This window comes from Saimiri boliviensis, chromosome 15, assembly GCF_048565385.1.
Source record: "Saimiri boliviensis isolate mSaiBol1 chromosome 15, mSaiBol1.pri, whole genome shotgun sequence".
Lineage (NCBI taxonomy): Eukaryota > Metazoa > Chordata > Mammalia > Primates > Cebidae > Saimiri > Saimiri boliviensis.
Genome location: NC_133463.1, coordinates 5,056,301 through 5,080,146, shown reverse-complemented (window position 1 = coordinate 5,080,146; position 23,846 = coordinate 5,056,301). Strand labels below are relative to the sequence as shown.

Genomic DNA, 23,846 nt, shown 5'->3' with positions numbered 1-23,846 from the left:
CATGTAGAAAGAAGCCAGAATTAAAAATAAATAAAGTGTAATTCCATTCTATAAAGTTCTAGAAGAGACAAAATAATACATATTGGAGAAAGTGTAAGTGAATAGTCATTTCTGAGGTTGTTATTTACTGGGAACAGTTTTATGATTGTAACAAGTGGATTAAGCAAATGTGTGCCTTTTCAGAACTGACCCAACTGTGCAAGATCTTTGCATTTTATTGCATACAAATTATGTTTCGGTGAAAACTATATTATTCTTCAATTTTTCAAAGAAAGTATTAGATAATATACATTTCATTTTAGAAAATGGAACAGGAAAATAAAATTGATAAATAACCTTCTAAGTAGTTCTACATAAATTAGTACATTCCCACAAAGGCAAATGCTTTCTTCCATCTTCCTTCTCTCATCACGACAACTTAAGCACACATTCTTGTTTAGCAAGACCAATAATCAAATCAAAGTATTTCATTTTTAGTTAGAGAAAATATATTCACCAAATATTCTGATGAAATTTAATACATCAGAATATAATACATGCATGATATTTAATATGCTTATTTTTAAAACAAATAATACTTCTCCAATTGTAGCTTAGGAAAAAACTGTAATGTCGTGAATACATTCTTCAAGAAAAATAACATCTGTTCCTTTTTTATAAGGCTTAGTAGCGTACTTGATAATATAAAAATATTTACAGTCAGACAAAAATCTCAACTACAAGAAGAAATCACGAATTACTGTCAAGATAATAATTATGTTACTCTAATGATGTGAGCACTTTATCCATTCTTTATTAATGCTTACATGCGCAATCTTCATTCAGTGGAAGTTTGAGGAAAGCAGGTGCCCTTTTTAAAAATGACACCGTTAGATTCACTTCTTCTCCAGCATTCCGAAGAACTTGAACCTAAAAAAGAATTAAAAAAATACAATTATGATTATGTTTCACATTTTTACATGATTGCAAAGCCTTTAAATTATTGTCTCTTCCACCTTCCATTTCTCCCTAGTAATCAGAAACATTTTATGAAAGATAGAGGAAGTGAATTATTTATCATTGTAGTAAGAGCCATCAATGATCATCCTCCTGTCACCATTCTGTGATCCCATTTATACATAATCTACATCTTCCATTCATACTTACTGAGGTCTTCCTGAGCTTATGGTTTATATTAGGTAATATGAGGAATCATGAAGTCCACAGAAAGACAGATATATGTATTTGTTAGTAAATATTAATACTTGTTGAACATCTATTATGCACGAATAAATGGGATAAGCTTCGGAGCATCAGTTATGCAACATAAAATAAGTGAAGATATGAGATAAAATTATTCTAAAAAGAATAAAAACTGGTTCTGCTGATACTGACCAGAGTGCTAATTCAGATAAATCAAATTAACCCAATTCATTCTAATCCCCTTGCAAAAAATAAATAGGCATTACATCTTCTACTTAATTTAATATTTTCTTTTCCTTTCCCTGCAAACCTGTCATTATCAATAGCATCAGTTGTTATATAATGTTGAAGTCTGTTATTATCAATAACTCTCAACATTTTTTAAATTATAGAATTAGCAAGTCTAGTTCTTCCAGTTAAAATCATGTCAGGTTCTCCAAAAATTATATCTAAAAAAATGTAAGCAATGTAAAAATCTTTAAATTACGCAAAAATTTTAAAAAGAACAAGAAACTGGAGAGTTATTTATAGCAAACACACCAGAAAAAGATATAAATATATTTGTTACTTTAAAACATCACAGAAATAAGGAGATAAGAATAATCCATGAGAAAACAGTTAATAAACATGGAAATACATGTTGTTAAATATAGAGAAAAATTGCTCGACCTCAGATCATTAAAGAATTGGCTACTTAAAACCAATTTAGAATGACTTCTGGTCCTGACGAGATGGCACAGGTGTCCGGCTGTGGTGGCTCACACCTGTAATCCCAGTACTTTGGGAGGCTGAGGGGGCGGATCCCCTGAAGTTAGGAGTTTGAGACCAGCCTGGCCAACAGGATGAAACTCCACCTCTGCTAAAAATAAAATAAAAATAAAAAATTAGCCAGCTTGGTGGTGGGCATCTGTAATCTCAGCTACTTGATAGGCTGAGGCCAGTGAATCACTTGAACCTGGGAGATGGAGGTTGCAGTGAGCCAAGACTGTGCCGTTGCACTCCAGCCTGGGCATCAAAAGCAAAAATCCATCAAAAAAAAAAAAAAAAAAAAAAACCACAAAAAGCAGCACAGGCTCATCTGTCTCTGCTCCTCCCCAAGAATTACAACTGTAAACACTGAAGAAAATAAGAACTCTGAAAGGCAGAAGAAAGAAGACCTGATTAGGATCTCAGGCCAGCACTGGACAGGGCATACCTTACCCGCTCCACTAAGCAGAGGAACACCAACTGGAGGGGCATTTTCTCAGCCCTAACACTAAAACAGAAAGCACTCTAGATAGGCTCATGCCACCTCTAATTGTAAAGGAGCCCCTCTAATACCAGGCAATGCCACAAACATCAGTGAGTGATGACAATGGGAAGCCAGCAGAAGTGCCTGCCTTCTCCCTGGGCCTGAGAATCATTTGCCCCACTCAGAGGTACTGTGTAACTGGGAACACTGGCAGGAGTTCCTCCTCATAAGTGCCCGGGAGGGAGGCCACTTTGTCAAGGTCCCGAGATACCCTCCCCTGCGTAGATACACCATCCTAGTGGAGAGGACCAGTAAAGATTGACCTGTTCCAAGTTCCCCGTTATCCTGCCTCCTCCACAGCAGGAAGGAAGCCTCCGTAACCAGCACTGACCTGGGAAAGCTTTTTCCATCCTTTCAAACAACAGCAGCAGGGAACGGTAGGAGCCCAGTGACATGACATAAATGTGTCATAACAAAGCAGCACCAAATGACTCTAAAATGTAGATCATAAATGGAACCATGGCCCACGAACCCATGAGCTAAACAGTAAATTTCTGTTTAAAAAAGAAACCTCAAGTAAGTATCAGAGTCACCTAAGATAATAAACAAAATGGCCAGGATATAGTAAAAATTATATGTCATACTGAGAACCAGAAAAATCACAAATAAGATAAATCACATATTGGAACTTTCTCACAAGGATTTTGAAGCAATTTGAACAGCAATGCTGCCATAAGAAATTACAAGCTTTTTTGATCCAAGTTAAAAATTATAAAATCTCAGCAAAGAAATAAGCTATAGGTTATAATATCCAAATAGATATTATGCAAATATTTTTACAATATACATTTATCAAATTTATATTGTAAAAATTATAATAACAATTTTTTTAAAACTTGGGGGTAGTTTAGTAACAAAGTGGGAATGAGAAAGAATAGAATTAACAAAGATGAGGACAGAATAATAGAATTCACCCACTCACCCAATCTGAACAGTAGAGAGTATATAGCCAAAAAAAAAAAAAAAAACTAACTCCCAGTAACCTGCAGGATAGTAACTAAATATATAAAATGCATATCAGGAGCTGAAAGAGTATTTAAACCTATAACTGAAAAATTCTCAAATTGAATGACAGACATGAGCCCACAGATTTAAGAAATTTAGCCAGCCTCAAAAGGATCCTGCCAAATAATTCTACACTAAGACACATCATAATTAAAATTCTACAAACTAAAGATAAAAAAGAACAAACTTTAAAACTTTTTAAATGAGCCAAATAAAAGACTTATGTAAACATTATTAAATGTTTTAACAAATCAAACAATGCAACATCATTGCAAATCAGATAATATAACATGATCAACTGGAGCTTAATCCAGGAATACAAGGTTGGTTTAACATTAGAAAATCAATCAGTATAATTAAGCACATAAAAAACTGAGTGGCAATATAAAAAAAAAATTGGCAATATACAACGCTTATATCTGTTGAGCACTTTAACCAAAGTAATGGTAGAACAGAACTTCCTCGAACTTACAGAGAGAAGCTCTAAAAGACTTTTATCAGTCTTTTAAATGATAAAAGACTAAAGTCGAAACTGACAGAGAGAAGCTATAAAAAAACCTAAATGTAATATCCTTTAGTCTTTTATCATTTAATATCATTATCATTTAATATCATTATTTGGCCTTATCATTTAATATCATTATTAAATATAAAAAAAAAGTGTCCACACTATCCGCTTCTAGTCAACATTTCCATAAAGGTACTAGGCAGGGCAATATAGAGAAAAAACAAGTAGGTATCTATATTTGAAAAGAAGGAGCAAAAGCATCTTTATCTGCAGATGACATGATGGCTTAGCAAAAAGTCCACTAGAATCTACCAAAAAAAATAAAAATGCTGCTGGAACTAATCCTAACTAATATTTTTAGCAAGTTTCAGAAAATAAGATAAATATAAAATAATTATATTTCTTTATAAACAATCGGAATTTCTAATTTAAAAAAAAAACCCATTCATAAAATCACCAAAACTATGAAATATTTATGTATCAATCTAGTAAAAGTAATGAAAGCCCTGGCTGGGTGCAATGGTTTATGCCTGTAAGCCCCACATGTTGGGAGGCTGAGGCTGTTAGATCACCTGAGATCTGGAGTTGGAGACCAACATGACCAACATGGAGGAATCCCGTCTCTACTAAAAACACAAAATTAGCCAGGAGTGGTGGTGCGTGCCTATAATCCCACCTACTCATGAAGCTGAGGCAGGATAATCGCTTGAACCCAGGAGGCGGAGGTTGCGGTGAGCCAAGTTTGCACCATTGCACTCCAGCCTGGGCAACAAGAGTGAAACTCTGTCTCCTAAATAAATAAATAAATAAATACACACATACATACATACGTAAAATCCCTGTGGGCAAACCATTGCTATTAGTAATTTTTAAACATTTAAATATATATGTCAGAAAACTCAGTATTTATCTACCCTAGTTGACATATGGGAATCCCAGCAAACTTTTCTATAAAAATTGACAAACTGTTATTAAAATTCATGTGGAAATTTGAAAAATCCAGAATAACCAAACCACCTTTGGAAAACAAAAGCAAAGCTATTAAACCAATTTCATTTGATTTTAACAGATATAAAGAAACTACAATCATCAAGACATTGTGTTATTTAATAAATAAATAAATAGTAATATAATATGTGTCCAAAAATAAATGCAAACAAAAATAAACAACTATTTTTCAGCCATGTTGCAAAGGAGTAGAGAAGGTAAAATCTTTTAAAAAATTGTGCTGGGAGGAGAGAGATCCAAGATGGCTGATTACTAACAGCTCAGGATTGTAGCTCCCACTGAAAACGCAAAGAAGGAGAGGACGCCACACCTTCACATGAATTCTTGTTGCTCACGCACCAGGAGATTCCCAGCGGAGGAGCCCCACGGGTCACCAGCACGACTCTTGTGACCGGCGAGGCGGTTTTGCCGGCGCCTTGGAGCGACGGTTCTTGGTGCAGAGTCGGAAAAGCACCATCAATCTTAACGCCGCTGATTTGGTCGGTGCAGTGGGTTGCTCAGATTTCGGCGCTGAGAATCAGGAAGTTGGACGTCCACTCAGAAACCTAATTACAAAGACGGTGAATTCAAAGACCACAGATGGATAAATTTATAACGAAGGGAGGAAAACGGCCAAAAAAGGCTGAGAATGCCCAAGATCAGAACGCCTCTCCCTCAGCGGCGGATCCCAGTTCCTCATCAGCAACAGAACAAGGCTTGATGGAGAACGAGTGTGTTCCAATTACAGAAGCAGGCTTCAAATGTGGATAATGAGAAACTTCTGTGAATTAAAAGAACTTGTTTTAACCCAATCTAAAGCAACTAAGAACTTTGAAAAAAGATTTGACGAAATGTTAACAAGAATACACAATTTAGAGAGGAATATAAGTGAATTGATGGAGCTGAAAAACACAATAGGAGAACTTCGTGAAGTATGCACAAGTTTTAACAGCCGAATTGATCAAGCAGAAGAAAGGATATCAGAGGTCGAAGACCAACTCAATGAAATAAAACAACAAGACAAGATTAGAGAAAAAAGGATACAAAGGAACGAGCAAAGTCTCCAAGAAATATGGGACTATGTGAAAAGACCTAATCTACGCTTGATAGGTGTACCTGAATGTGACGAACAGAATGAATCCAAGCTGGAAAATACGCTTCAGGACATTATTCAGGAAAATTTTCCCAGCCTAGTAAGGCAGGATAATATTCAACTCCAGGTAATACAGAGAACACCACAGAGATATTCCTCAAGAAGAGCAACTCCAAGGCACATAATCGTCAGATTCACCAGGGTTGAAATGAAGGAGAAAATACTAAGGGCAGCCAGAGAGAAAGGTCAGGTTACCCACAAAGGGAAGCCTATCAGACTTACAGCAGATCTCTTAGCAGAAACCCTACAAGCCAGAAGAGAGTGGGGGCCAATATTCAACATCCTTAAAGAAAAGAACTTTCAACCCAGAATTTCACATCCAGCCAAACTAAGCTTCACATGTGAAGGAAAAATAAAGTTTTTTGTGAATAAGCAAGTACTCAGAGATTTCATCACCACCAGGCCTGCTTTACAAGAGCTTCTGAAAGAACCACTACACATATGAAAGGAACAAATAGTATCAGCCTTTCTAAAAAAATTATCAAAAAGAGCATCAATATAATGAAGAATTTACATCAACTAATGGACAAAATAGCCAGCTAATGGCAGTATTAAACTCACATATATTATTATTAATTCTAAATTTAAATTGACTAAATCCCCCAATCCAAAGACAGGCAATTTGAATAAAAAACTAAAACCCATCAGTATGCTGCATCCAGATCCATCTCACATTCGAGGATACACAAAGACTCCAAACAAGGGATGGAGAAAGATTTACCAACCAAACAGAGAGCTAAAATAAATAAATAAAAAGCAGAAGTTACAATTAAGCAACAAAGATCAAAAGAAGCAAAGAAGGACATTATATAATGATAAAAGGATCAATGCAACAACAAGAAGAGCTAAAGATCCTAAATATATACGCACCCAATACAGGAATACGCAGACATACAAGACTTATAAAGAGACTTAGACTCCCACATAATAATAGTGGGAGACTTCAACATTAATATTAGACAGATCAATGAGACAGAAAATTAACAACGATATTCAGGACTTGAACTCAGATCTGGAACAAGTAAATGTAATTAACATTTATAGAACTCTGCACTTTAAATATACAAAATATACACTCTTATCAGTACCACATCATATCAACTTAGAAGTTTAAAAGAAATCTTGGTTGGCTCCTTGTTTGCTATTCTCTTCCCTCATTTTCTTTCATGTCTCCATTATTAAGTACAATTATAGGCATACCCATATTTAGACTGCATTCTAGCCCGGGCAATAAAGCAATACCCCCATCCTCTCTCCTTCTTCCTCTTTCTCTTTCTTCCTCTTCTTTATTCTTTTAAAAAAAAAATTGTGCTGGGACAATTTCAAATCCTTGTTAGAAAAGAAAAAGAGCTTTAATCTATACCTTACATGACGTACTAATACTAATACTACATCAAAGTGACTCAATTACCTGAATGTAAGGTCTAAGCTTATGAAACTTCTAGAAATAAATTTTGGAGAAAACCGTTGTGGCATTGAGGTAGGATTTTTATCTTTTGTAGTTATGATTCCAAAAGTGCAGCCCATAAAAACACAAATTGTTAAGTTGGGAGTAATAAAAATTTAGCCATTTTTTCTATGCAATATGCTTTTAAGAAAGTCACAAACTTGGAGAAAATATTTGTAAATCTTTATCTGATAAGTAATATATACCTGGACTATATTTTAAAACACTCAAAACTCAATAATAATACAAATGACTCAATAAAACATAAGAAAAAAATTTAGGCAGCTATATCCTTGAACTTACAATGATGGCAAATCAATGCATGAAAATATGCTCAATATGATAGCAATTAGGTAAATGTAAATTAAAACTATAGTGAGATACCACTATAAATCTTCTGGAATACCCAAATTAGATATCCCTCAGATGCTAAGTGTGTTTAAGGTTGTGGAAGAACTGGAACTCTCAGAGAATAAGAATAAAATAAAGTCACAATCATTTTGGAAAATATTTATCAATTTCATAAACTTGAAATATGTATGTGCTATATAATCCAGTAAATCAATTTTTCGAAATTTATCCAAGAGAAATGAAAGTAAACGTCCTTACAAATACTTTTTATTAATACTCACGGCAGCTGTATTTTTAATGAGAAAATTAAGACAACTCAAATGTCCATCAAAAGGTAAATGGGTAAACAAACTGAGATATATCCTTACAATGGGATGTCATATTAGAAATTTCTGATAACGTAAAATATATGGGGCAGTGGAATAAAACAGCTAAGTACTCGTATTCTATAGTAAGTGTACAGTAGATAATATAATATGTAGGATTAAACCAAAAGACATAAGAGTATGAAAATCAATTGGGAATAGATATGTAAATATGGGAATATGTAAATATGGGTATAGATACGGGAAAAATATGACATGTATAAGTTAAATATGGTTGACTACGAAATAGGCAATGGGCGATTGTTTTACTTTTAAGACTTTACATGTGCTTCAATCTTAAAGTTCTATTCAAGTATACGTGAAAAATATAAGAACATTAAACAATAATAAAATCTCACCCTAAAGAGATAATAAGTTTCTAAAATATAAGGTCACTTATGAGTATCTATATGTGTAATCATAATTTTAAGTCTTTGGCAAATACACATTTCTTAATTAATGTAGGGTTTTTAATCTTTTCAGGGAATAGGATTGAGACAGTATGTTTGTTTTTTTTTTCTGTTTTTCTTCTATGCTTTAAATGCATATTATATCAGCCTGATATTGTCAGATTGAAAAATATAGGCCCTATATCATAAATAATAATGAATGGATTCTACCTGCCAAATCAGAAATCTGCACTAATAAATCCAGTTGTCCTTTTTACTTTCATTCACATTTTATAATTCAAATAAAATATTGTGAATTTTAATTAAATAAAGTATTAGTACAGTTATTCTCTGAAAGTGGTGTAGGTGAGTACCCCAGAAAGAGGATTGATATATGGTGACAATGAATAAGAATAGAAAAGACAAATTGAATTCAAATACATATTTATGGATTTAATCTAATATTAAAACCACTACAAATCTAATGAGTCAGTTCATGAACTGAAACTCTTAAGTTCCATTCATCTATGAAGAAGAAAAGTTCATACAACCGTTTTTTGTTCTTTGCCCTTTCTGGTTGCACCTTGGAGACCATTCTATCTTCTGTGAGATTCTAAAGAGGAATTTAGCTACCTGCCACTGCTCTGGGATATAAAGCCAAGGATGCTCATAGCTGAGCTTGCTTTTAATTGATAAATAGAGGACACTGCTGTTTTACAGGGGCATATTTTAAGCACACGTCAGGAAACACACACACACACCACACTTCACAGACAGAAAGGGCAGGAAGATTAGCTTGTGAGAATCATAGTTACTGGCCTCACATGATGTCAGGAAATCCAGTAAGATTTTGAACTTAAGAGAGTCAGATTGATGTGTTTCTGCCCACTGGCAACAGTGACGGAAAACAGCCACCTGGAGTGTTACCTTAACATTGGACTCATCCGATTTGATATATGTAAATTCTTTTCTTAACATTCCGGATCCTGTTTGAAAAGGATCTTAAACATGACTTTGAGGGTTGATTTTGAAACAGGTCCCTTTACAGATAAAATAACTCTGCTAATCTAAAAACTATAACATGCTTTACTGTTCACTCTAAAACAGTGACTCTAGGTGGGAACCAAATAAATAAATCATTTTTTATGCACTGCTTTATGAACTGAAGGAAAAATAAGAACTTGGCTTATTACAGGTACCATGGGATGACAGCTTTAAAGCATTTCATGCCAGGGTTAGGAAGTCCTTCTGCCCTTGTGTGTCTACTAGCACATTCAGCTTGATAGAGGAGTCTTCTGGGGGCAAAGTCAGGGAGCACAGGACCCTTCTGTGGTTTCCTGCGACACACACATTTACAACTGCAGATCGCTCACAGGGTCATGGCAGTTGCCAGCTATGGGTAGGAGATAAGGCTTTCTTAAGAGAGAAGCATTCGACTAAGAAATGAGTCTGTAATATTCACAAGTGCTTGTACTATTGGATTGTAAAGTAAATCGAGTGCAGTAGCCGAAATTACCTGCTAGAAAGTAGCCTATAGTGCTGCTTCTAAGAAAACCTTACCACATAACTTTTGGAAGTAGTGGGTTAATCAACTATGTGACGTCAAATATAATTTGGAATGTGGAGGAAACACCACCCCTAAAAAAAGAAAGAATGTGAGATGATTGAGACACATCAGCCCTCATCTTGAGTGGCTGCAACCACAGGATACAGAGCAGAGCTGAAAAATCTAGGGAGGGAGTTGGATTATTGTTGACATAATAGCTCAAGGAAGGGAATGCGATGCTCCTGAGGAGGCATTGTATGCATTCATTTGCTTTATTACGTTTCTCTGCGTTTTGATTTTTAAAAGTACTTCATAGATTTAGAGAAATAAAATAGGAACTTTTCAATAGGCATTTCTAGTCTAAATTTTATGTCGTTTAAAATGAAAAGTCCCAGCAGGAATGTCCATCGGTTACATGACAAAAAAAAAAAAAAAAAAGAACTATGACTAATTTAAATTTTTAGAACTCCTAAAGTTTCAGCCTAAAATAGTGCATAATTATGTTTCGTTTTGATAATTGTTTATTACAATTAAGAATGTAGGTTCAGCTCTCAGTTCTAATAACAAATTTTAGTGCAACTAATAATGACATAAATCATTAACTTTCAGTATAGAAAAGAACGACTTATTTTAGATAGACAAGAATATTGAAATATTTGATCAGTTTTTACTGTAATATTTAAGATTATGACTAAATATAAGTCCATTGTTTTCCAAGACCCAATTGAAACAAGGTTCTATGTAATAATAGTTTAAAAAGTCGTATCCTGAGTCAATCTTTAATTAAAGTAAAATACATCATTAGCTAGTTCACATGGCTATAGAAATACCATTTCAGATCTGTTGTAATTCCAAGATGATTTTCTCAATGATTCAAGCAATGTTTCCTTTTTTTTTTTTGGAAATGGAGTCTCACTCTGTTGCCAGGCTGGAGTGCAGTGGCACAATCTCGGCTCACCGCAACCTCCGCCTCCTGGGTTCAGGCAATTCTCCTGCCTCAGCCTCCTAAGTAGCTGGGATTACAGACACGTGCCACCATGCCCAGCTAATTTTTTGTATTTTTAGTAGAGACGGGGTTTCACCATGTTGACCAGGATGGTCTCGATCTCTCGACCTTGTGATCCACCCGCCTCAGCCTCCCAAAGTGCTGGGATTACAGGCGTGAGCCACCGCGCCCAGCTAATTTTTGTATTTTTAGTAAAGACGGTGTTTCACCACGTTGGCCAGGATGAGCTTGATCTCTTGGCCTCGTGATCCGCCCGCCTCGGCCTCCCAAAGCGCTGGGATTACAGGCGTGATCCGCCGGGCCCGGCCCAATGTTTCCTTTTCTTAAACTTGTTATGTAGCCAATTGACTGCCTCAGGATTCATTACGCAAGTTAATTTAAATTTTACAATTGATAAAACTAATGGAAGTTCTATTTTGAAAAAGCATCAGGAACAGAAGGATAAAACTGAGTTTTATCTAATTCTTAAAGAAGACATGATTCCAGATGTCTCTTCAAACCATTTTATTAAGGTGAATTAAAATGAAAATTAAAAATAAAGGCAGACATAGTAGCATAAATAAAAGGAACCAGAGACCATTATTAATATGAAAATATATACCAATACTCAATTATGAATACAGTATTAGCATACAGAATTTCACAAGTGAGAAATGAAATATTGCTATGAGCAGTCGGTCTTTATTTCAAAACAAAAATCCTGAGTAAATATTAAGAAATTATTATCAACATAATTAATTTCATCAAGTTTTATGTGTGATTATATATATATATATACATATGCGTGTGTGTATAGATATGTACATATATTTACATATTTCTCCCTTCAGTTAAAGATTCCAAATGAATGTTTGGTCAAATTGAGCAGCAATTCCTGAGGAAAACTCTAAGAAAAGTGGGAATAAAAAAAAAAACAATTCCCTGGCATATCTCCCCGACTTCCCAACTTAGGGCTTTCAATTTTTTTATTTGCCTGTATTTGCTGGAACTCATAAAATGTTGTTGAAAAATAATGGAGATAATGGTCGTCTTTATCTGGTACCTGACTTTAATTGACATGGTTTTATTTTTTTTCCAGCAATTCCTAGTTGCCTTTATCTATAAAAAGCATATTAAATAATCTCAACATATACATGTAAAAAATATTATCTATATAAATAGAATATTCCCATATACAAAATATTTTAAAAATTATATATGTATATACAGTGTTGCCGTAGAAGCGGTATCTTAAATCTTAAACTCTGTATAATTTGTACAGTAGATTTATAAAAATATAGTTACTTCTCAAATGTTTAATCAATACCACTCAAATCAAAGTGCTAAATCGTAAAGTGTATTAGGAAGGTGTGGAAAATAGAGAAGTCTCCTGCATTTAATATACTAATTGAAGGTTTGCCCATTGTTTTGAATTTCCAAACGTACTCCTAAAAAGAACCTAAACACAGTATTAGAAAAGTCCCAGAAAAGTCTCCGCAATTTTCATTTTAGTTTCCTGCATGGTTTGAAGTCAGTCTTTCAAAAGCTCTTCAAAAGTCCTTCAGGAATGCGTAAGGCATTTGTTCATTTGTTTTTGCTTGGATGAGCTTGTTCCTCCTGAGCGCACCATCTAAATCATGACACGTGTAGAAGGTGCCAGAGTTTTAAAAATTAAAAGACCTTGGAATCAGTTGTACCATCATGCTCCATTATCCAGGTGTGTGTTTCCACGTATTCCACTCTTTTTTTTTTTTTTCACTTTTCACTTTATTTGATTTTATTTTTACTTATTCATTTTTATTCATTTATTTATTTTTTTCTTTTTCTTTCTTTTTTTTAAATTGTATTTTAGGTTTTGGGGTACATGTGAAGAACATGCAAGATCGTTGCATAGGTACACACATGGCAGTGTGATTTGCTGCCTTCCTCCCCGTCACCTATACCTGGCATTTCACTGTCTTTTTTTTTTTTTTTAGCTTTTAATTAAGCTGACTTTTATTTATTTATTTATTTATTGCATTTTAGGTTTTGGGGTACATGTGAAGAACATGCAAGATTGTTGCATAGCTACACACATGGCAGTGTGGTTTGCTGCCTTCCTTCCTTCCTTCCTTCAATGAGAACAATGTGTTCTCATTGTTCAACATCCATCTATGAGTGAGAACGTGCAGTGTTTGATTTTCTGCTCTTGTGTCAGTTTGCTGAGAATGATGGTTTCCAGGTTCATCCATGTCCCTACAAAGGACACGAACTCATCGTTTTTGATGGCTGCGCAATATTCCATGGTGTATATGTACCACATTTTCCCTGTCCAGTCTATCATCGACGGGCATTTGGGTTGGTTCCAGGTCTTTGTTATTGTAAACAGTGCTGCAATGAACATTCGTGTGCGTGTGTCCTTATAGTAGAATGATTTATAATCCTTTGGGTATGTACCCAGTAATGGGATTGCTGGGTCAAATGGAATTTCTATTTCTAGATCCTTGAGGAATCGCCACACTGTCTTCCACAATGGTTGAACTAATTTACACTCCCACCAACAGTGTAAAAGTGTTCCTATTTCTCCACATCCTCTCCAGCATCTGTTGTCTCCAGATTTTTTAATGATCGCCATTCTAACTGGCATGAGATGGTATCTCAATGTGGTTTAAACAGGACCCCTTCCTGACACCTTACACCAAAATTAACTCCAGATGGATTAAAGACTTAAACATCAGAACTAACACCATAAAAACCCTAGAACAAAATCTATGCAAAACCATTCAGGACATAGGCGTAGGCAAGGACTTCATGACCAAAATGCCAAAAGCATTGGCAACAAAAGTCGAAATAGACAAATGGGACCTAATCAAACTCCACAGCTTCTGCACGGCAAAAGAAACAGTCGTTAGAGTGAATCGGCCACCAACGGAATGGGGAAAAAAAATTGCAGTCTACCCATCTGACAAGGGGCTGATAACCAGAGTTTACAAAGAACTAAAACAGATCTACAAGAAAAAAAACAAACAAGCCCATTCAAAAATGGGCAAAGGATATGAACAGACACTTTACAAAAGAAGACATACAGGAGGCCAACAAACATATGAAAAAATGCTCGTTTCACTGTCTTAAGCGCTCTGGGTCGCAGCGCAGCAGCTGCGTCACCGGCGAGCTCAGCCGCGTCCTCCCGCCGGGCGATGCGCACCGGAGCCGGGAGGCTGCTGTCCGCGGCCGGCGCCCTCGCTGGGGTTTTCCGTCGTCTGCTGGGTAGTCTTCGGACGGACTCACGGCCTGAACACTGGAGCAGCGGTGTCCCCTTCACAGCCATCAAAAACGCGCTCCTGCTTGTCTCGGCTGTTTTCTTTCCCACCCTCGAAGGTTTCCAATAACGAAGTGCACGGCTTAACCGCGAACTCCCGGAGACCGTGTATACGACCTTCCGTCTAAGGCGCCTCCATCTGGTGCTGTCGGGTTGTTCTGTCCCGAGTGGTTCAAAACACTGAGTTACTGGCTGGCCAGGTGTGTCTCCAGGTCACGGGGAAACTTTGGGGAGCTTCGGATCCGAGGTTCCCGGCAGAACCCGCGGCGGCTGCGTCCCCCGCAGAGCAGGACGGGCCCCGGGCCCAGGACCTCGGCGGCGTCACGCCCTGGCGGTCCCGTCCGTGAGGTCGCGCTCTGCGTCCGGGGTGTCCGAACTCGGCTTGCCTGGCTCCCGATGCAGAGCTTGCCTGAGCAGTGTAGGCACGACTGGTGCGCTTGGGTTCCAGCTCAAATACTGTCTTGAAATCCTTCACTGAGTATACATTTTACCCCACCGCTCCGTCTGTAGTGCCGCCAGCACCGGCCACCTGGAAGAGGACCAGGAGCGTCTGAGCGAAGGCGGCCTCGGGACGCGGGACCCAGGCCCGGGCTGGAGCCGCGGGGTCCGCGAGCCGGGTCCAGGTCCAGTGGATAGAGGCTGGGGAGGTCCTGCTGCCCGCACCCTGGGTCGGTGGATGGAGCCAGTGCCCGCGACCCCCAGGCTCGGCTGCCCGGGGCGCCCGCCCACCCCCAGCAGTTCCTCCAATGTGCATTTATGGTTTTAACCTTGAGGATAATTTTTGTTGATTTCAAAAATGGACTTTATTATATGTATTTTAATAATAACTATTTAATGAAAACTTTTTATGGGCCAAGTATCATGCTGGGCTCTTGGAATCTGTCTGTCGATATCACGGCTTGCTGTCATCATGTCGTTGCCCAGGACACATTTTCAAGCGTCGGGAACAGATGATGGAAGATAGACATTAGGGGAGCACGTGGTAGACAATATCCAAGAACAGAGGGAGAGTTTGAGAGGTGCTTATAGAAAAATAAAAATAAAAATAAAAATAAAACACAGGCAGAGCAGGCTAGCATCAACACAGCCATGTGGAGAGTTATTTTAAATAGATCAGTGAAGGTAGGATCCTTTGATAGGATTCTCAGTCAAAGAGTAGAAGGAGGTAAGCATGTTTGCCATAACAGAGATTTAAATAAAGGGCATGCTGGGCTTTTTGGAAACGTTGAAAAGCTGAGTGACTTGCTCAAACATTGCACCTAATATATGGCAGACTGACTCATAAACCTACATGTAAACAGGAGTTCTCCATTTTTTTCCCACTATGCCACTTTCCTAAAATGTCAGCGGCAAATCTTGCATAATTTCTTTAAAAACGTATTTTACTCTCATAGCAATTTCAGTACAATCACCTATCAACTTCCTCATGCACCTTTATCTATAGAGCCCAGCTGCACAGCACCACTTCACCGCCTTAGTTCAGCGGAGAAGGAAGACTGTCTAGATACAGAAAACAAGATAGAAGGGGCTACGTAGCTCCTTTCCATATTGATAAGGCTCCATTTGTTTAAGTTATTAAGTTGTGTATATTTTCTTTTAAGATCAAGAAGCATAGAGTTTAAATTAACTCAACAAACATATATCAAAATGTCTATCACATTCCAAACACCGTATGAAGTAACAGAATATGCAATGAGAAATGAGATTGATAAAACCCTTTAATTCTAGAGACTTCTAAACTGGTGGGAAGACAAATGTTTGCAATCAATTAAAAGAAAAAAAGGCATAAGAAGAGTTTTTAAAAGTAAATAGTATTATGTTAAAAATGCCGGCCCAACTCCAGTCTGTATAAAAGGAGTCACAGTGTTTTTTTTTTAGCGTCTCTGCTAGTAATACTGACATCACTAAAGTATGGCACAGTTGTCTCATTGCTTAGTGTGATACAACAAACGAGGAATCCACCAAAGCCTGGGCAGCCCTGCACACAACATGAAGGTCCCAGCAGTTTTTCCACAAGTTTCTACAGTGCCGACTAGGTTGTACCTCAGAGAGTGCCAGTGACTTCCTCAAATGAGCAAAGTTTCATTATCATATCAGATGTTTACTGAAGTCCAAAATACTTAAATCAGATCCATTGTGAAAGTCTCTCCACCTTCCTTCAATGATAGAAAGGATACTTACAAAATGCAATCATTGAATATGAAATTAAGTATACTCAGTTCAAATCTTGGAAATGGGAAGAAAAAATATATGTTTTAGAATGAAAGGTTGTAGCGTATTTCTTATATATAGATACAATATAGTCGAGGCAGGATATTGAGGTAGAGAACATCTCTATATCAAGAAAATCCAGGCTGGGTATAGTGGCTCATGCCTATAATCCCAGCACTTTGAGAGGCCAAGGCAAGCGGATCACCTCAGGTCAGGAGTTTGAGACCAGCCTGAGCAACTTTGGGAAACTCCGTCTACAAAATATAAAAAAAAATTAGCCAGGAGTGGTGGTGAATGCCTGTCACTTGAACCTGGGTGGCAGAGGTTGCAGTGAGCTCAGATTGTGCCATTGCACTCCAGCCTGGGCAACAAGAGTGAAACTCCATCTTGAAAGAAGGAAGGGAAGTGGGGTGGAGGGAAGGGGAGGGGAAGAGAGAGAAGAAGGGAACGAGAGGGGAGAGGACAGGAGGAGGGGGGAGGGGAGAGAAGGAAGTTGATCTTTTCCTACTTACTGTCATCTTCATTTTTTGTTTTCTTAAACGACACTTTTCCTTCTACTCTCTCCCACACTCGGCTTTTCCTGTTATACTTGGGAAAAATAATCCCAAATCTACACACAGTACAATTCTATCCGCTTCCAGAATGAAGGATTTAGAGAATAACCTAGATCTCAAATCTCCAAAAAAGAAAATCAAATAATCTCTAAGAGGAGGAAAGGAAGGGAAGGGGGAAAGGGAAGGGGAGGGGAGGGAGGGAGGAAGGAAGGAAGGAAATTCAGAATGTTTGTATAAAGCTTCGTACATATTTGATATAATCATATTAGATGGAAATGACTTATACACATATTTACTCTAAATTCATAATAATAAAACCATAGTTATGTAAATGTTTAGCCTGAAAAGTGTGTAACGTATTTAAGTAAAAATTGTGAAAAAGAGGAAATTATAACACTTATCCTTATTTTAGCAGAATTTTACATAGGTTGTTTCAAACATAATGAATTATCAAGATCTGAAAAACAAAGCTAAACACTATTACACCCACGTTAGATTTGCTGCTGCAGAATGCAGTTGCTAAATATTTGTTTATAGACATTATCACAAAATGTTTGCACAACATGGCACTTAGAAGTCAATATTGTAGACTTGCTTACACTGTTCCCTGCCATATACTGTCATTTCGGTTCATTGTGTGAGTCATTTAAACATGCTATTCTGAATTTTAAATGCCATCCCCTGTGAGACACACTGAGGACAGTATGAATACCCTGATACCATTAGCAGCATTGCTGGGGCCACCACGGAGTGGGCTGTGTTAACACTTTCATGGTAACTGAAGCCTGTGTAGGGAGAAACACAGCTGTACCACCATGGGAAAGCAGTGTTTTCTTTGGGCGTCCAGTAATTTTAAACGTTTAAAAATAGATGGCTATATCCCAAATATAATGTATTAAATGAGTAGGGAGAAAACTGTCTGCTTTATATGTGGCTAAATACATTTAAAAAAATAGATTCATTCTGTCACCTCATGACTGCTTTAAGTTTCAGCCTTCAGAGAAGTCTGTTTTGCACAAAAATGTCAGTCATAGGATAACTAACAACCTCTAAGATATTTACCAAATTGTACAAGATGCATGCACTTTATGAGATTGTTCAATATTTAATACATACTTGGAAGTAATTTATGACCCCATCTTACTTGGATGAAAATTAGTGTGAATGTCCAAAAATAACCCTTAAAAATATTGTCACCTTTCTATTTTACCTAAGGCTTTTGTCTAGTCTACTGTTCTACTTCAAGTCTTGCTTCTTTTCCAAGAGAGTCCCAAAGGACATTCCCATCACCTGGTACCTGAAGGATAAGAAAAATAAATAAATAAACACTTTTGGGAAATTTCTTGTGTCCATGCTCTGGGCTTCAGGCTCAGATGTCACCATCATACCAACTCTCTTCCAAACCAGAGGCATCGTTACCTCAATGCAAAGAAACCTCCATGCAAGGAGAACACAGAACAATGACAACATATTAGGCATCCTTAAGTGCCAATGTATTAGCACACTCGTGTTTCATAACTGCATTTTCAGAGGCCACTAGCCTAGAATTATTGCATCTATGTGGCCTCAGGAATGGTGTAGAAACAGGGAATTCAAGCTCTGTCTCTTTACACTCTAAATGAATTGAAGTAAATGATTGCTCATTTTATAATCTGTAGGCCATTTACTTCCGATCTAATGTTGAAATGGGTTATGTTCCCCTTAGAGATTTTAGAGGAATGAGTGCTCATTGGGAGTGTGGGAACACATAATGAGAGTGTGAGAACTCACAAATAATACTTTCAAGTGAGACAGTGTTACAAAAACTACTGAGGCTAATTCTCACAAACATTTCCCTTGCAAAGCAGGTGGTAAGTAGGCGGGGATGGGGAAGCTGGGCTCCCTGCCCATGTGGAGGATTAGAAAGGAAGCCCCATATGCCTTTGAATTCCCATCATTCTCACCCTACCTGCCTCAGTTATATTTGGAGTCTGGGGTAAGATAAGAGTTCATGTTCCTTAGTAAGAAGAGGAGGATGAAGAGCAGCTTTTACTTCCATATCTACTATTGCTGTGATCGCCATAGCAACCTGGAGCAGCAGAGCCTCCAGACAGACCTAGTCCACAACTAAGAAGGGGCATGAGAGAGACATCTTGACAGATTGAATGGGGCAGCAATTTGTCAGATCACTGGACTGGGAAATGGCTACAGATCTGCTGATTCTGTTCCTATGTTAGTTTCACAAACTGGGGACTGAATAAATAGGTCCATAACATGTTGCATGCAGGGCTGAAAATCCAAGACCAGAACTGTTTCTATTCACTGCTGAAATTGACTGTCTCACATCCATGACTCTGCAGATACCACAAAACTGCTTAGTAACAACAACAACAACAACAACAAAACATTACACATTAAGGGAAGCCATTAAGAGCATTAAAGCATGGGCTCTTTTTGATATTGATTAGTGAAAGAGATATAAAATAATTTCATAGATATTTTACATGTCAATCATCAAAACATTCCTTGATGTAAGTAGAAGTACATAACTTTATTCCAATCATTGATGAGGGAAAAAATCTGAAATCAGTATGATTTCTTTCATGACGTCTAGAGTCATGTGGTATCCAAAGTTCAGTCCACTCGTCCTTAGTATGCACTCACCGCTTTTCTTAACATAGAGCAGTTAAGTTTCTAAACTTCATTTGCTGTGGTCATAATTATTTGCCACTCACTAAGCATAAGAATGTCACATTCCTTGAAAATATAGAGCATAATTATAGGAAGATAGCATAAAAATCCCCAAATAAACCAAATGTTTCACATTGTCCACTGTAGAATCTAATAATACTTTATACTGTACGTTTTTATTTTTATTTTTTGAAATGGAGTTTCACTCTTGTTGCCCAAGCTGGAGTGCAGTGGCACAATCTCAGTTCACTGTAACCTCTACCTCCTGGGTTCAAGTGATTCTCCTGCCTCAGCCTCCTGAGTAGCTAGGATTACAGGCGTCCCCCACCACACCTGGCTAATTTTTGTATTTTTGGTAGAGACGGAATTTCACCAGGTTGGCCAGGATGGTCTCGATCTCCTGACCTCGTAGTCCACCTGCCTCGGCCTTCCAAAGTGCTGGGATTACAGGCATGAGCCACCACACCTGGCCTGTACTGGATGTTTATCAGCTGTGCCTTCAAATTATTACTGCCTTGTTTTGTGGGTGTTGCCACCTTAAATAAGAAACTCTTTATGGGTAGAAACAGACTTTCAGTAATGATTTTTATATACAAGAGGATACTATGTGTACATTGAATATTTAATGCTTGTTTTTAATGAAAATAATGTGGTATAGTTTTGAGCCTTCTATTTGAGCTACAACCCAATAAAAACAACTTTTCATTCTCTCATTTTTACAAACTGTAATTCTTTCAATGAAATATTTGATATTGTTAAATATAGGCTGATTTCTGTCATGGAAGTCAAAATATTTTTCTAGTTCATTATTAAATCTTGAAATATATTTTATATCTGATCATCTAAATAGAATTTGGTAAAGAATACAAAACCTTCTCTCATCAACCTTCAACAGTGGGTCACTGTGAAAGGAAAACTTTAGAAATTACTAATGTGCTGTAGACTTTTTTATGTTGTTAACATTTTCATGCCAAAAGACGATACCTCATCTAATTATTTTAGCACTAAATGGCAGTTTCTTTCCATTTACTTCCTTGGATTGTGTGATACCCCATGTCAGGAGCTTTTTAATTAGCCTGAGCAGCTCTCCAGCTAAACAGTAAATACATTTAAATAAACCAAGCATTATAGCTCCAACCACTGCAGTGGACTTAGACATAGTTCTCCCTCGGTATTTTTGAGATATCTCAAGTCATCGAATTCCAACGTCCCATTCCTTCCAAAAGAGACTACACACACCTGATTATAGTTGGTCTTCACATTAAATTTGTTCGCATTGGACAAATCTCAAGGAAGAAAAAGATGATGACCATATCCATCACTAATTTTAAGCTCCACAATCAGAGCAAATTAAAATTCGCGTGGGGGGAGTGCAGGAAGAAAGGTGGGAGGAGAGTGACTTAACGAAAGATTGTTACAGCAAAGGGTTTGAGATGTTAGGTCTTATGAGGTAAAACTTCTTTTCAAAATTTTAAGTATTATATTTCAGGACGTTGACATGTAATTTTAGCCATGTACTCTAGCCTCAGCTGGACAAGGTCTTACCCTTTTGTAGTCCTCCTCAGTTCATAATGGATCTATTTTTGTACCTTTCCTTATCCAATGTATTATCCTAATCAACTAACGTTTACTGAACCTCTACAAGGAGAAATACAACAGTGTTCATTAAGAGCTCACGAAAACGTGAAATATTGACAAACATTTGTAATTGTCAGGATCTAGTCAATAGAAAACAACCCAGGCTTTTCAAATGGCACCTTAACATGAGATGTTTTGGAAAACCTCAAAGGGGGAAGGTGAGGCAACATGTAACAGTAGAAACCCGCCACCACCGACGTGGGGAACAGCTGAGGAAGAGGGTGGTACAGGGCCCCAGGGTCTACTGGTGCTAGACCAAAGGCTAGACTCCACAGCGAGTGCAGAGGAAGGGCTCTCAGGGGAGAGTTAGCCTGAAGGCAGGATGGACGGGTCTCAGGCCCCGTGAAATCCAATTCTATACAGGCGAGGAGCTAAGAAGAATCAAAGGGACTAAGAAGATGGAGGAAAGAAGCCGAGGGTGTTCCCTAATGGGGAAGTAAGCAGAAGACAGGCCCTAAGAAATTCATTTCAAATCCTGTAGGAAAGAAAGCATTTTTCTGTTAACACACCACACACCACAGATTTGGAACACTTAAAAACAGTCAGACACTTGGCATCAGACGAGATTCAAATTCTTGGCAGAAAGCTGGATAATTACAAGAGTCCCTCAATGCCCAAGCTCTATAACATCCTTGAAGAAAAAATAAAGTCAAGTATTTTAATTCTCATTATATTCTCAAAAGAAAAATTATTATCACAAAATCATCCCCAAACTACTTTCTTCAAATGGCATGTACTTGTTAAAATTTGGGCTTGGGAGCTAGATTTTATTAGTTTCAATTCTATTTCCATAGTTTGCCAGCTGTATAACCCTGAGCAATTGATTTAATCTCTCCACAATACCTTTCACATCCGTGAAATAATAGTAATAATCATATCTACCTAGCAGTTTTATGAAGATTATGTGTTTCACTACTTGAAGAGGAGCTTGGAAGTTTGTATTTACTTAATAAATGTTACCTTTTTTACTAGAAAAAGCATTAGATTAATTAAAATAAGAGAAAATTCACATAAAATGCTTTATTATGAGATGTCTATGTATTCCCATAAAAGAAATATTTTATTCAACAAAATTATTCAATAAATATACGGAACTCCAATGAAATAGACTTAACAATATCTGACTGTAGGTACCCATTTGCTTTCTCATTTCAAAGACCATAAGACAAACTCCAGAACATAGTCAACATTTAAATAATATAGCTATTTGGAATAAGATGAATCCCTAAGTAAAACAAAGATAGTTTAAGCCACACACACATACTACTTTACTCAGAGAAAGAGAAAGAAAGAAAATATGAAAATATATGTTCAATGTTCAAGGGATATAGTTTACAATTTGTAGCAAAGGAGAGGAGTTATCCCAGAAATGCTAGAACTGAAAACCAAAAACTGGTGATGAGGTAGTGGCTTCAGTGGTTAGCAGAGCGAAAAGATTGGTAATAAACCAGGAATCTTGGGAACAAGGAGGAACTTTAATTTCAGCTTGTCAAATTGTATTGCTTAGTCAAAAATCGACATCAGGGAAGATGCATAAATAGATATGTATAAATCAAAAAATCTGTCATTAAAAATGACACCAGATTAATTCTAAAGCATCAAGTACAGAAATATATTAGGGATGACTTAAAGTCCAAATATTTTTTAAAGGGAGGTTTTCAAAATAGGTTGAAGTCCAAATTGTGTTGACCCACATTTAATCCCATGGTTTTATGTATATAAACATAGGTAAACCAAAGGCTGCTTGCCGTCTGGCATTTTCCTTCCTGAACTTGGAAGAAGAGCTGTTATGCCAGGTGAATATAAAAGTGGTGAGGATTATTTGAAAATAGGAAAGAAGGAAGCAAAATCAGCAGGAGAGAAGGACAGCTATTTCTGAAATTAATGGGGCATCTAGATTACAGTGAGAGGATTTTTTAGTATTTCGTTCATTGCACTTTTATATTTATTGATGTCAATACACAACACTCTGAAAAAAAGAGAGAGAGAGAGAGAGAGAGAGAGAGAGAGAGAGAGAGAAATGACTCTCACTCCCAAAGAGCTGACATTTCAGAGAGAGAGAAAAATAAACAAAAGTAAACAAAAAAAGGAAAATCATTGTAAATACAAATTTATTGTTTGTAAAAATAGAATGGTTGCATTAGAATAGTTTTAGATACACAGAAAGTAGAAAAGACAGCACAGAGAGTTCCTACGCACCCCACACCCAGTTTCCGATATTCTTTACTACGGTACACTTGGCATAGTTAATGCATTGGTATCCGTG

General features: G+C 37.1%; 1 protein-coding gene across 3 annotated transcripts in view; it reads right to left on the bottom strand.

The window, feature by feature from the left end:
• SNTG1 (syntrophin gamma 1) overlaps nt 1–23,846 on the bottom strand; it is a 756,922-nt gene that overhangs the window by 235,943 nt on the left and 497,133 nt on the right. For all 3 annotated transcript variants that reach the window (XM_074386645.1, XM_074386647.1, XM_074386646.1), the window contains one exon: nt 807–909. In XM_074386645.1, the coding sequence (XP_074242746.1) occupies nt 807–909 (103 nt within the window). The remainder of the gene's footprint in view (nt 1–806; nt 910–23,846) is intronic.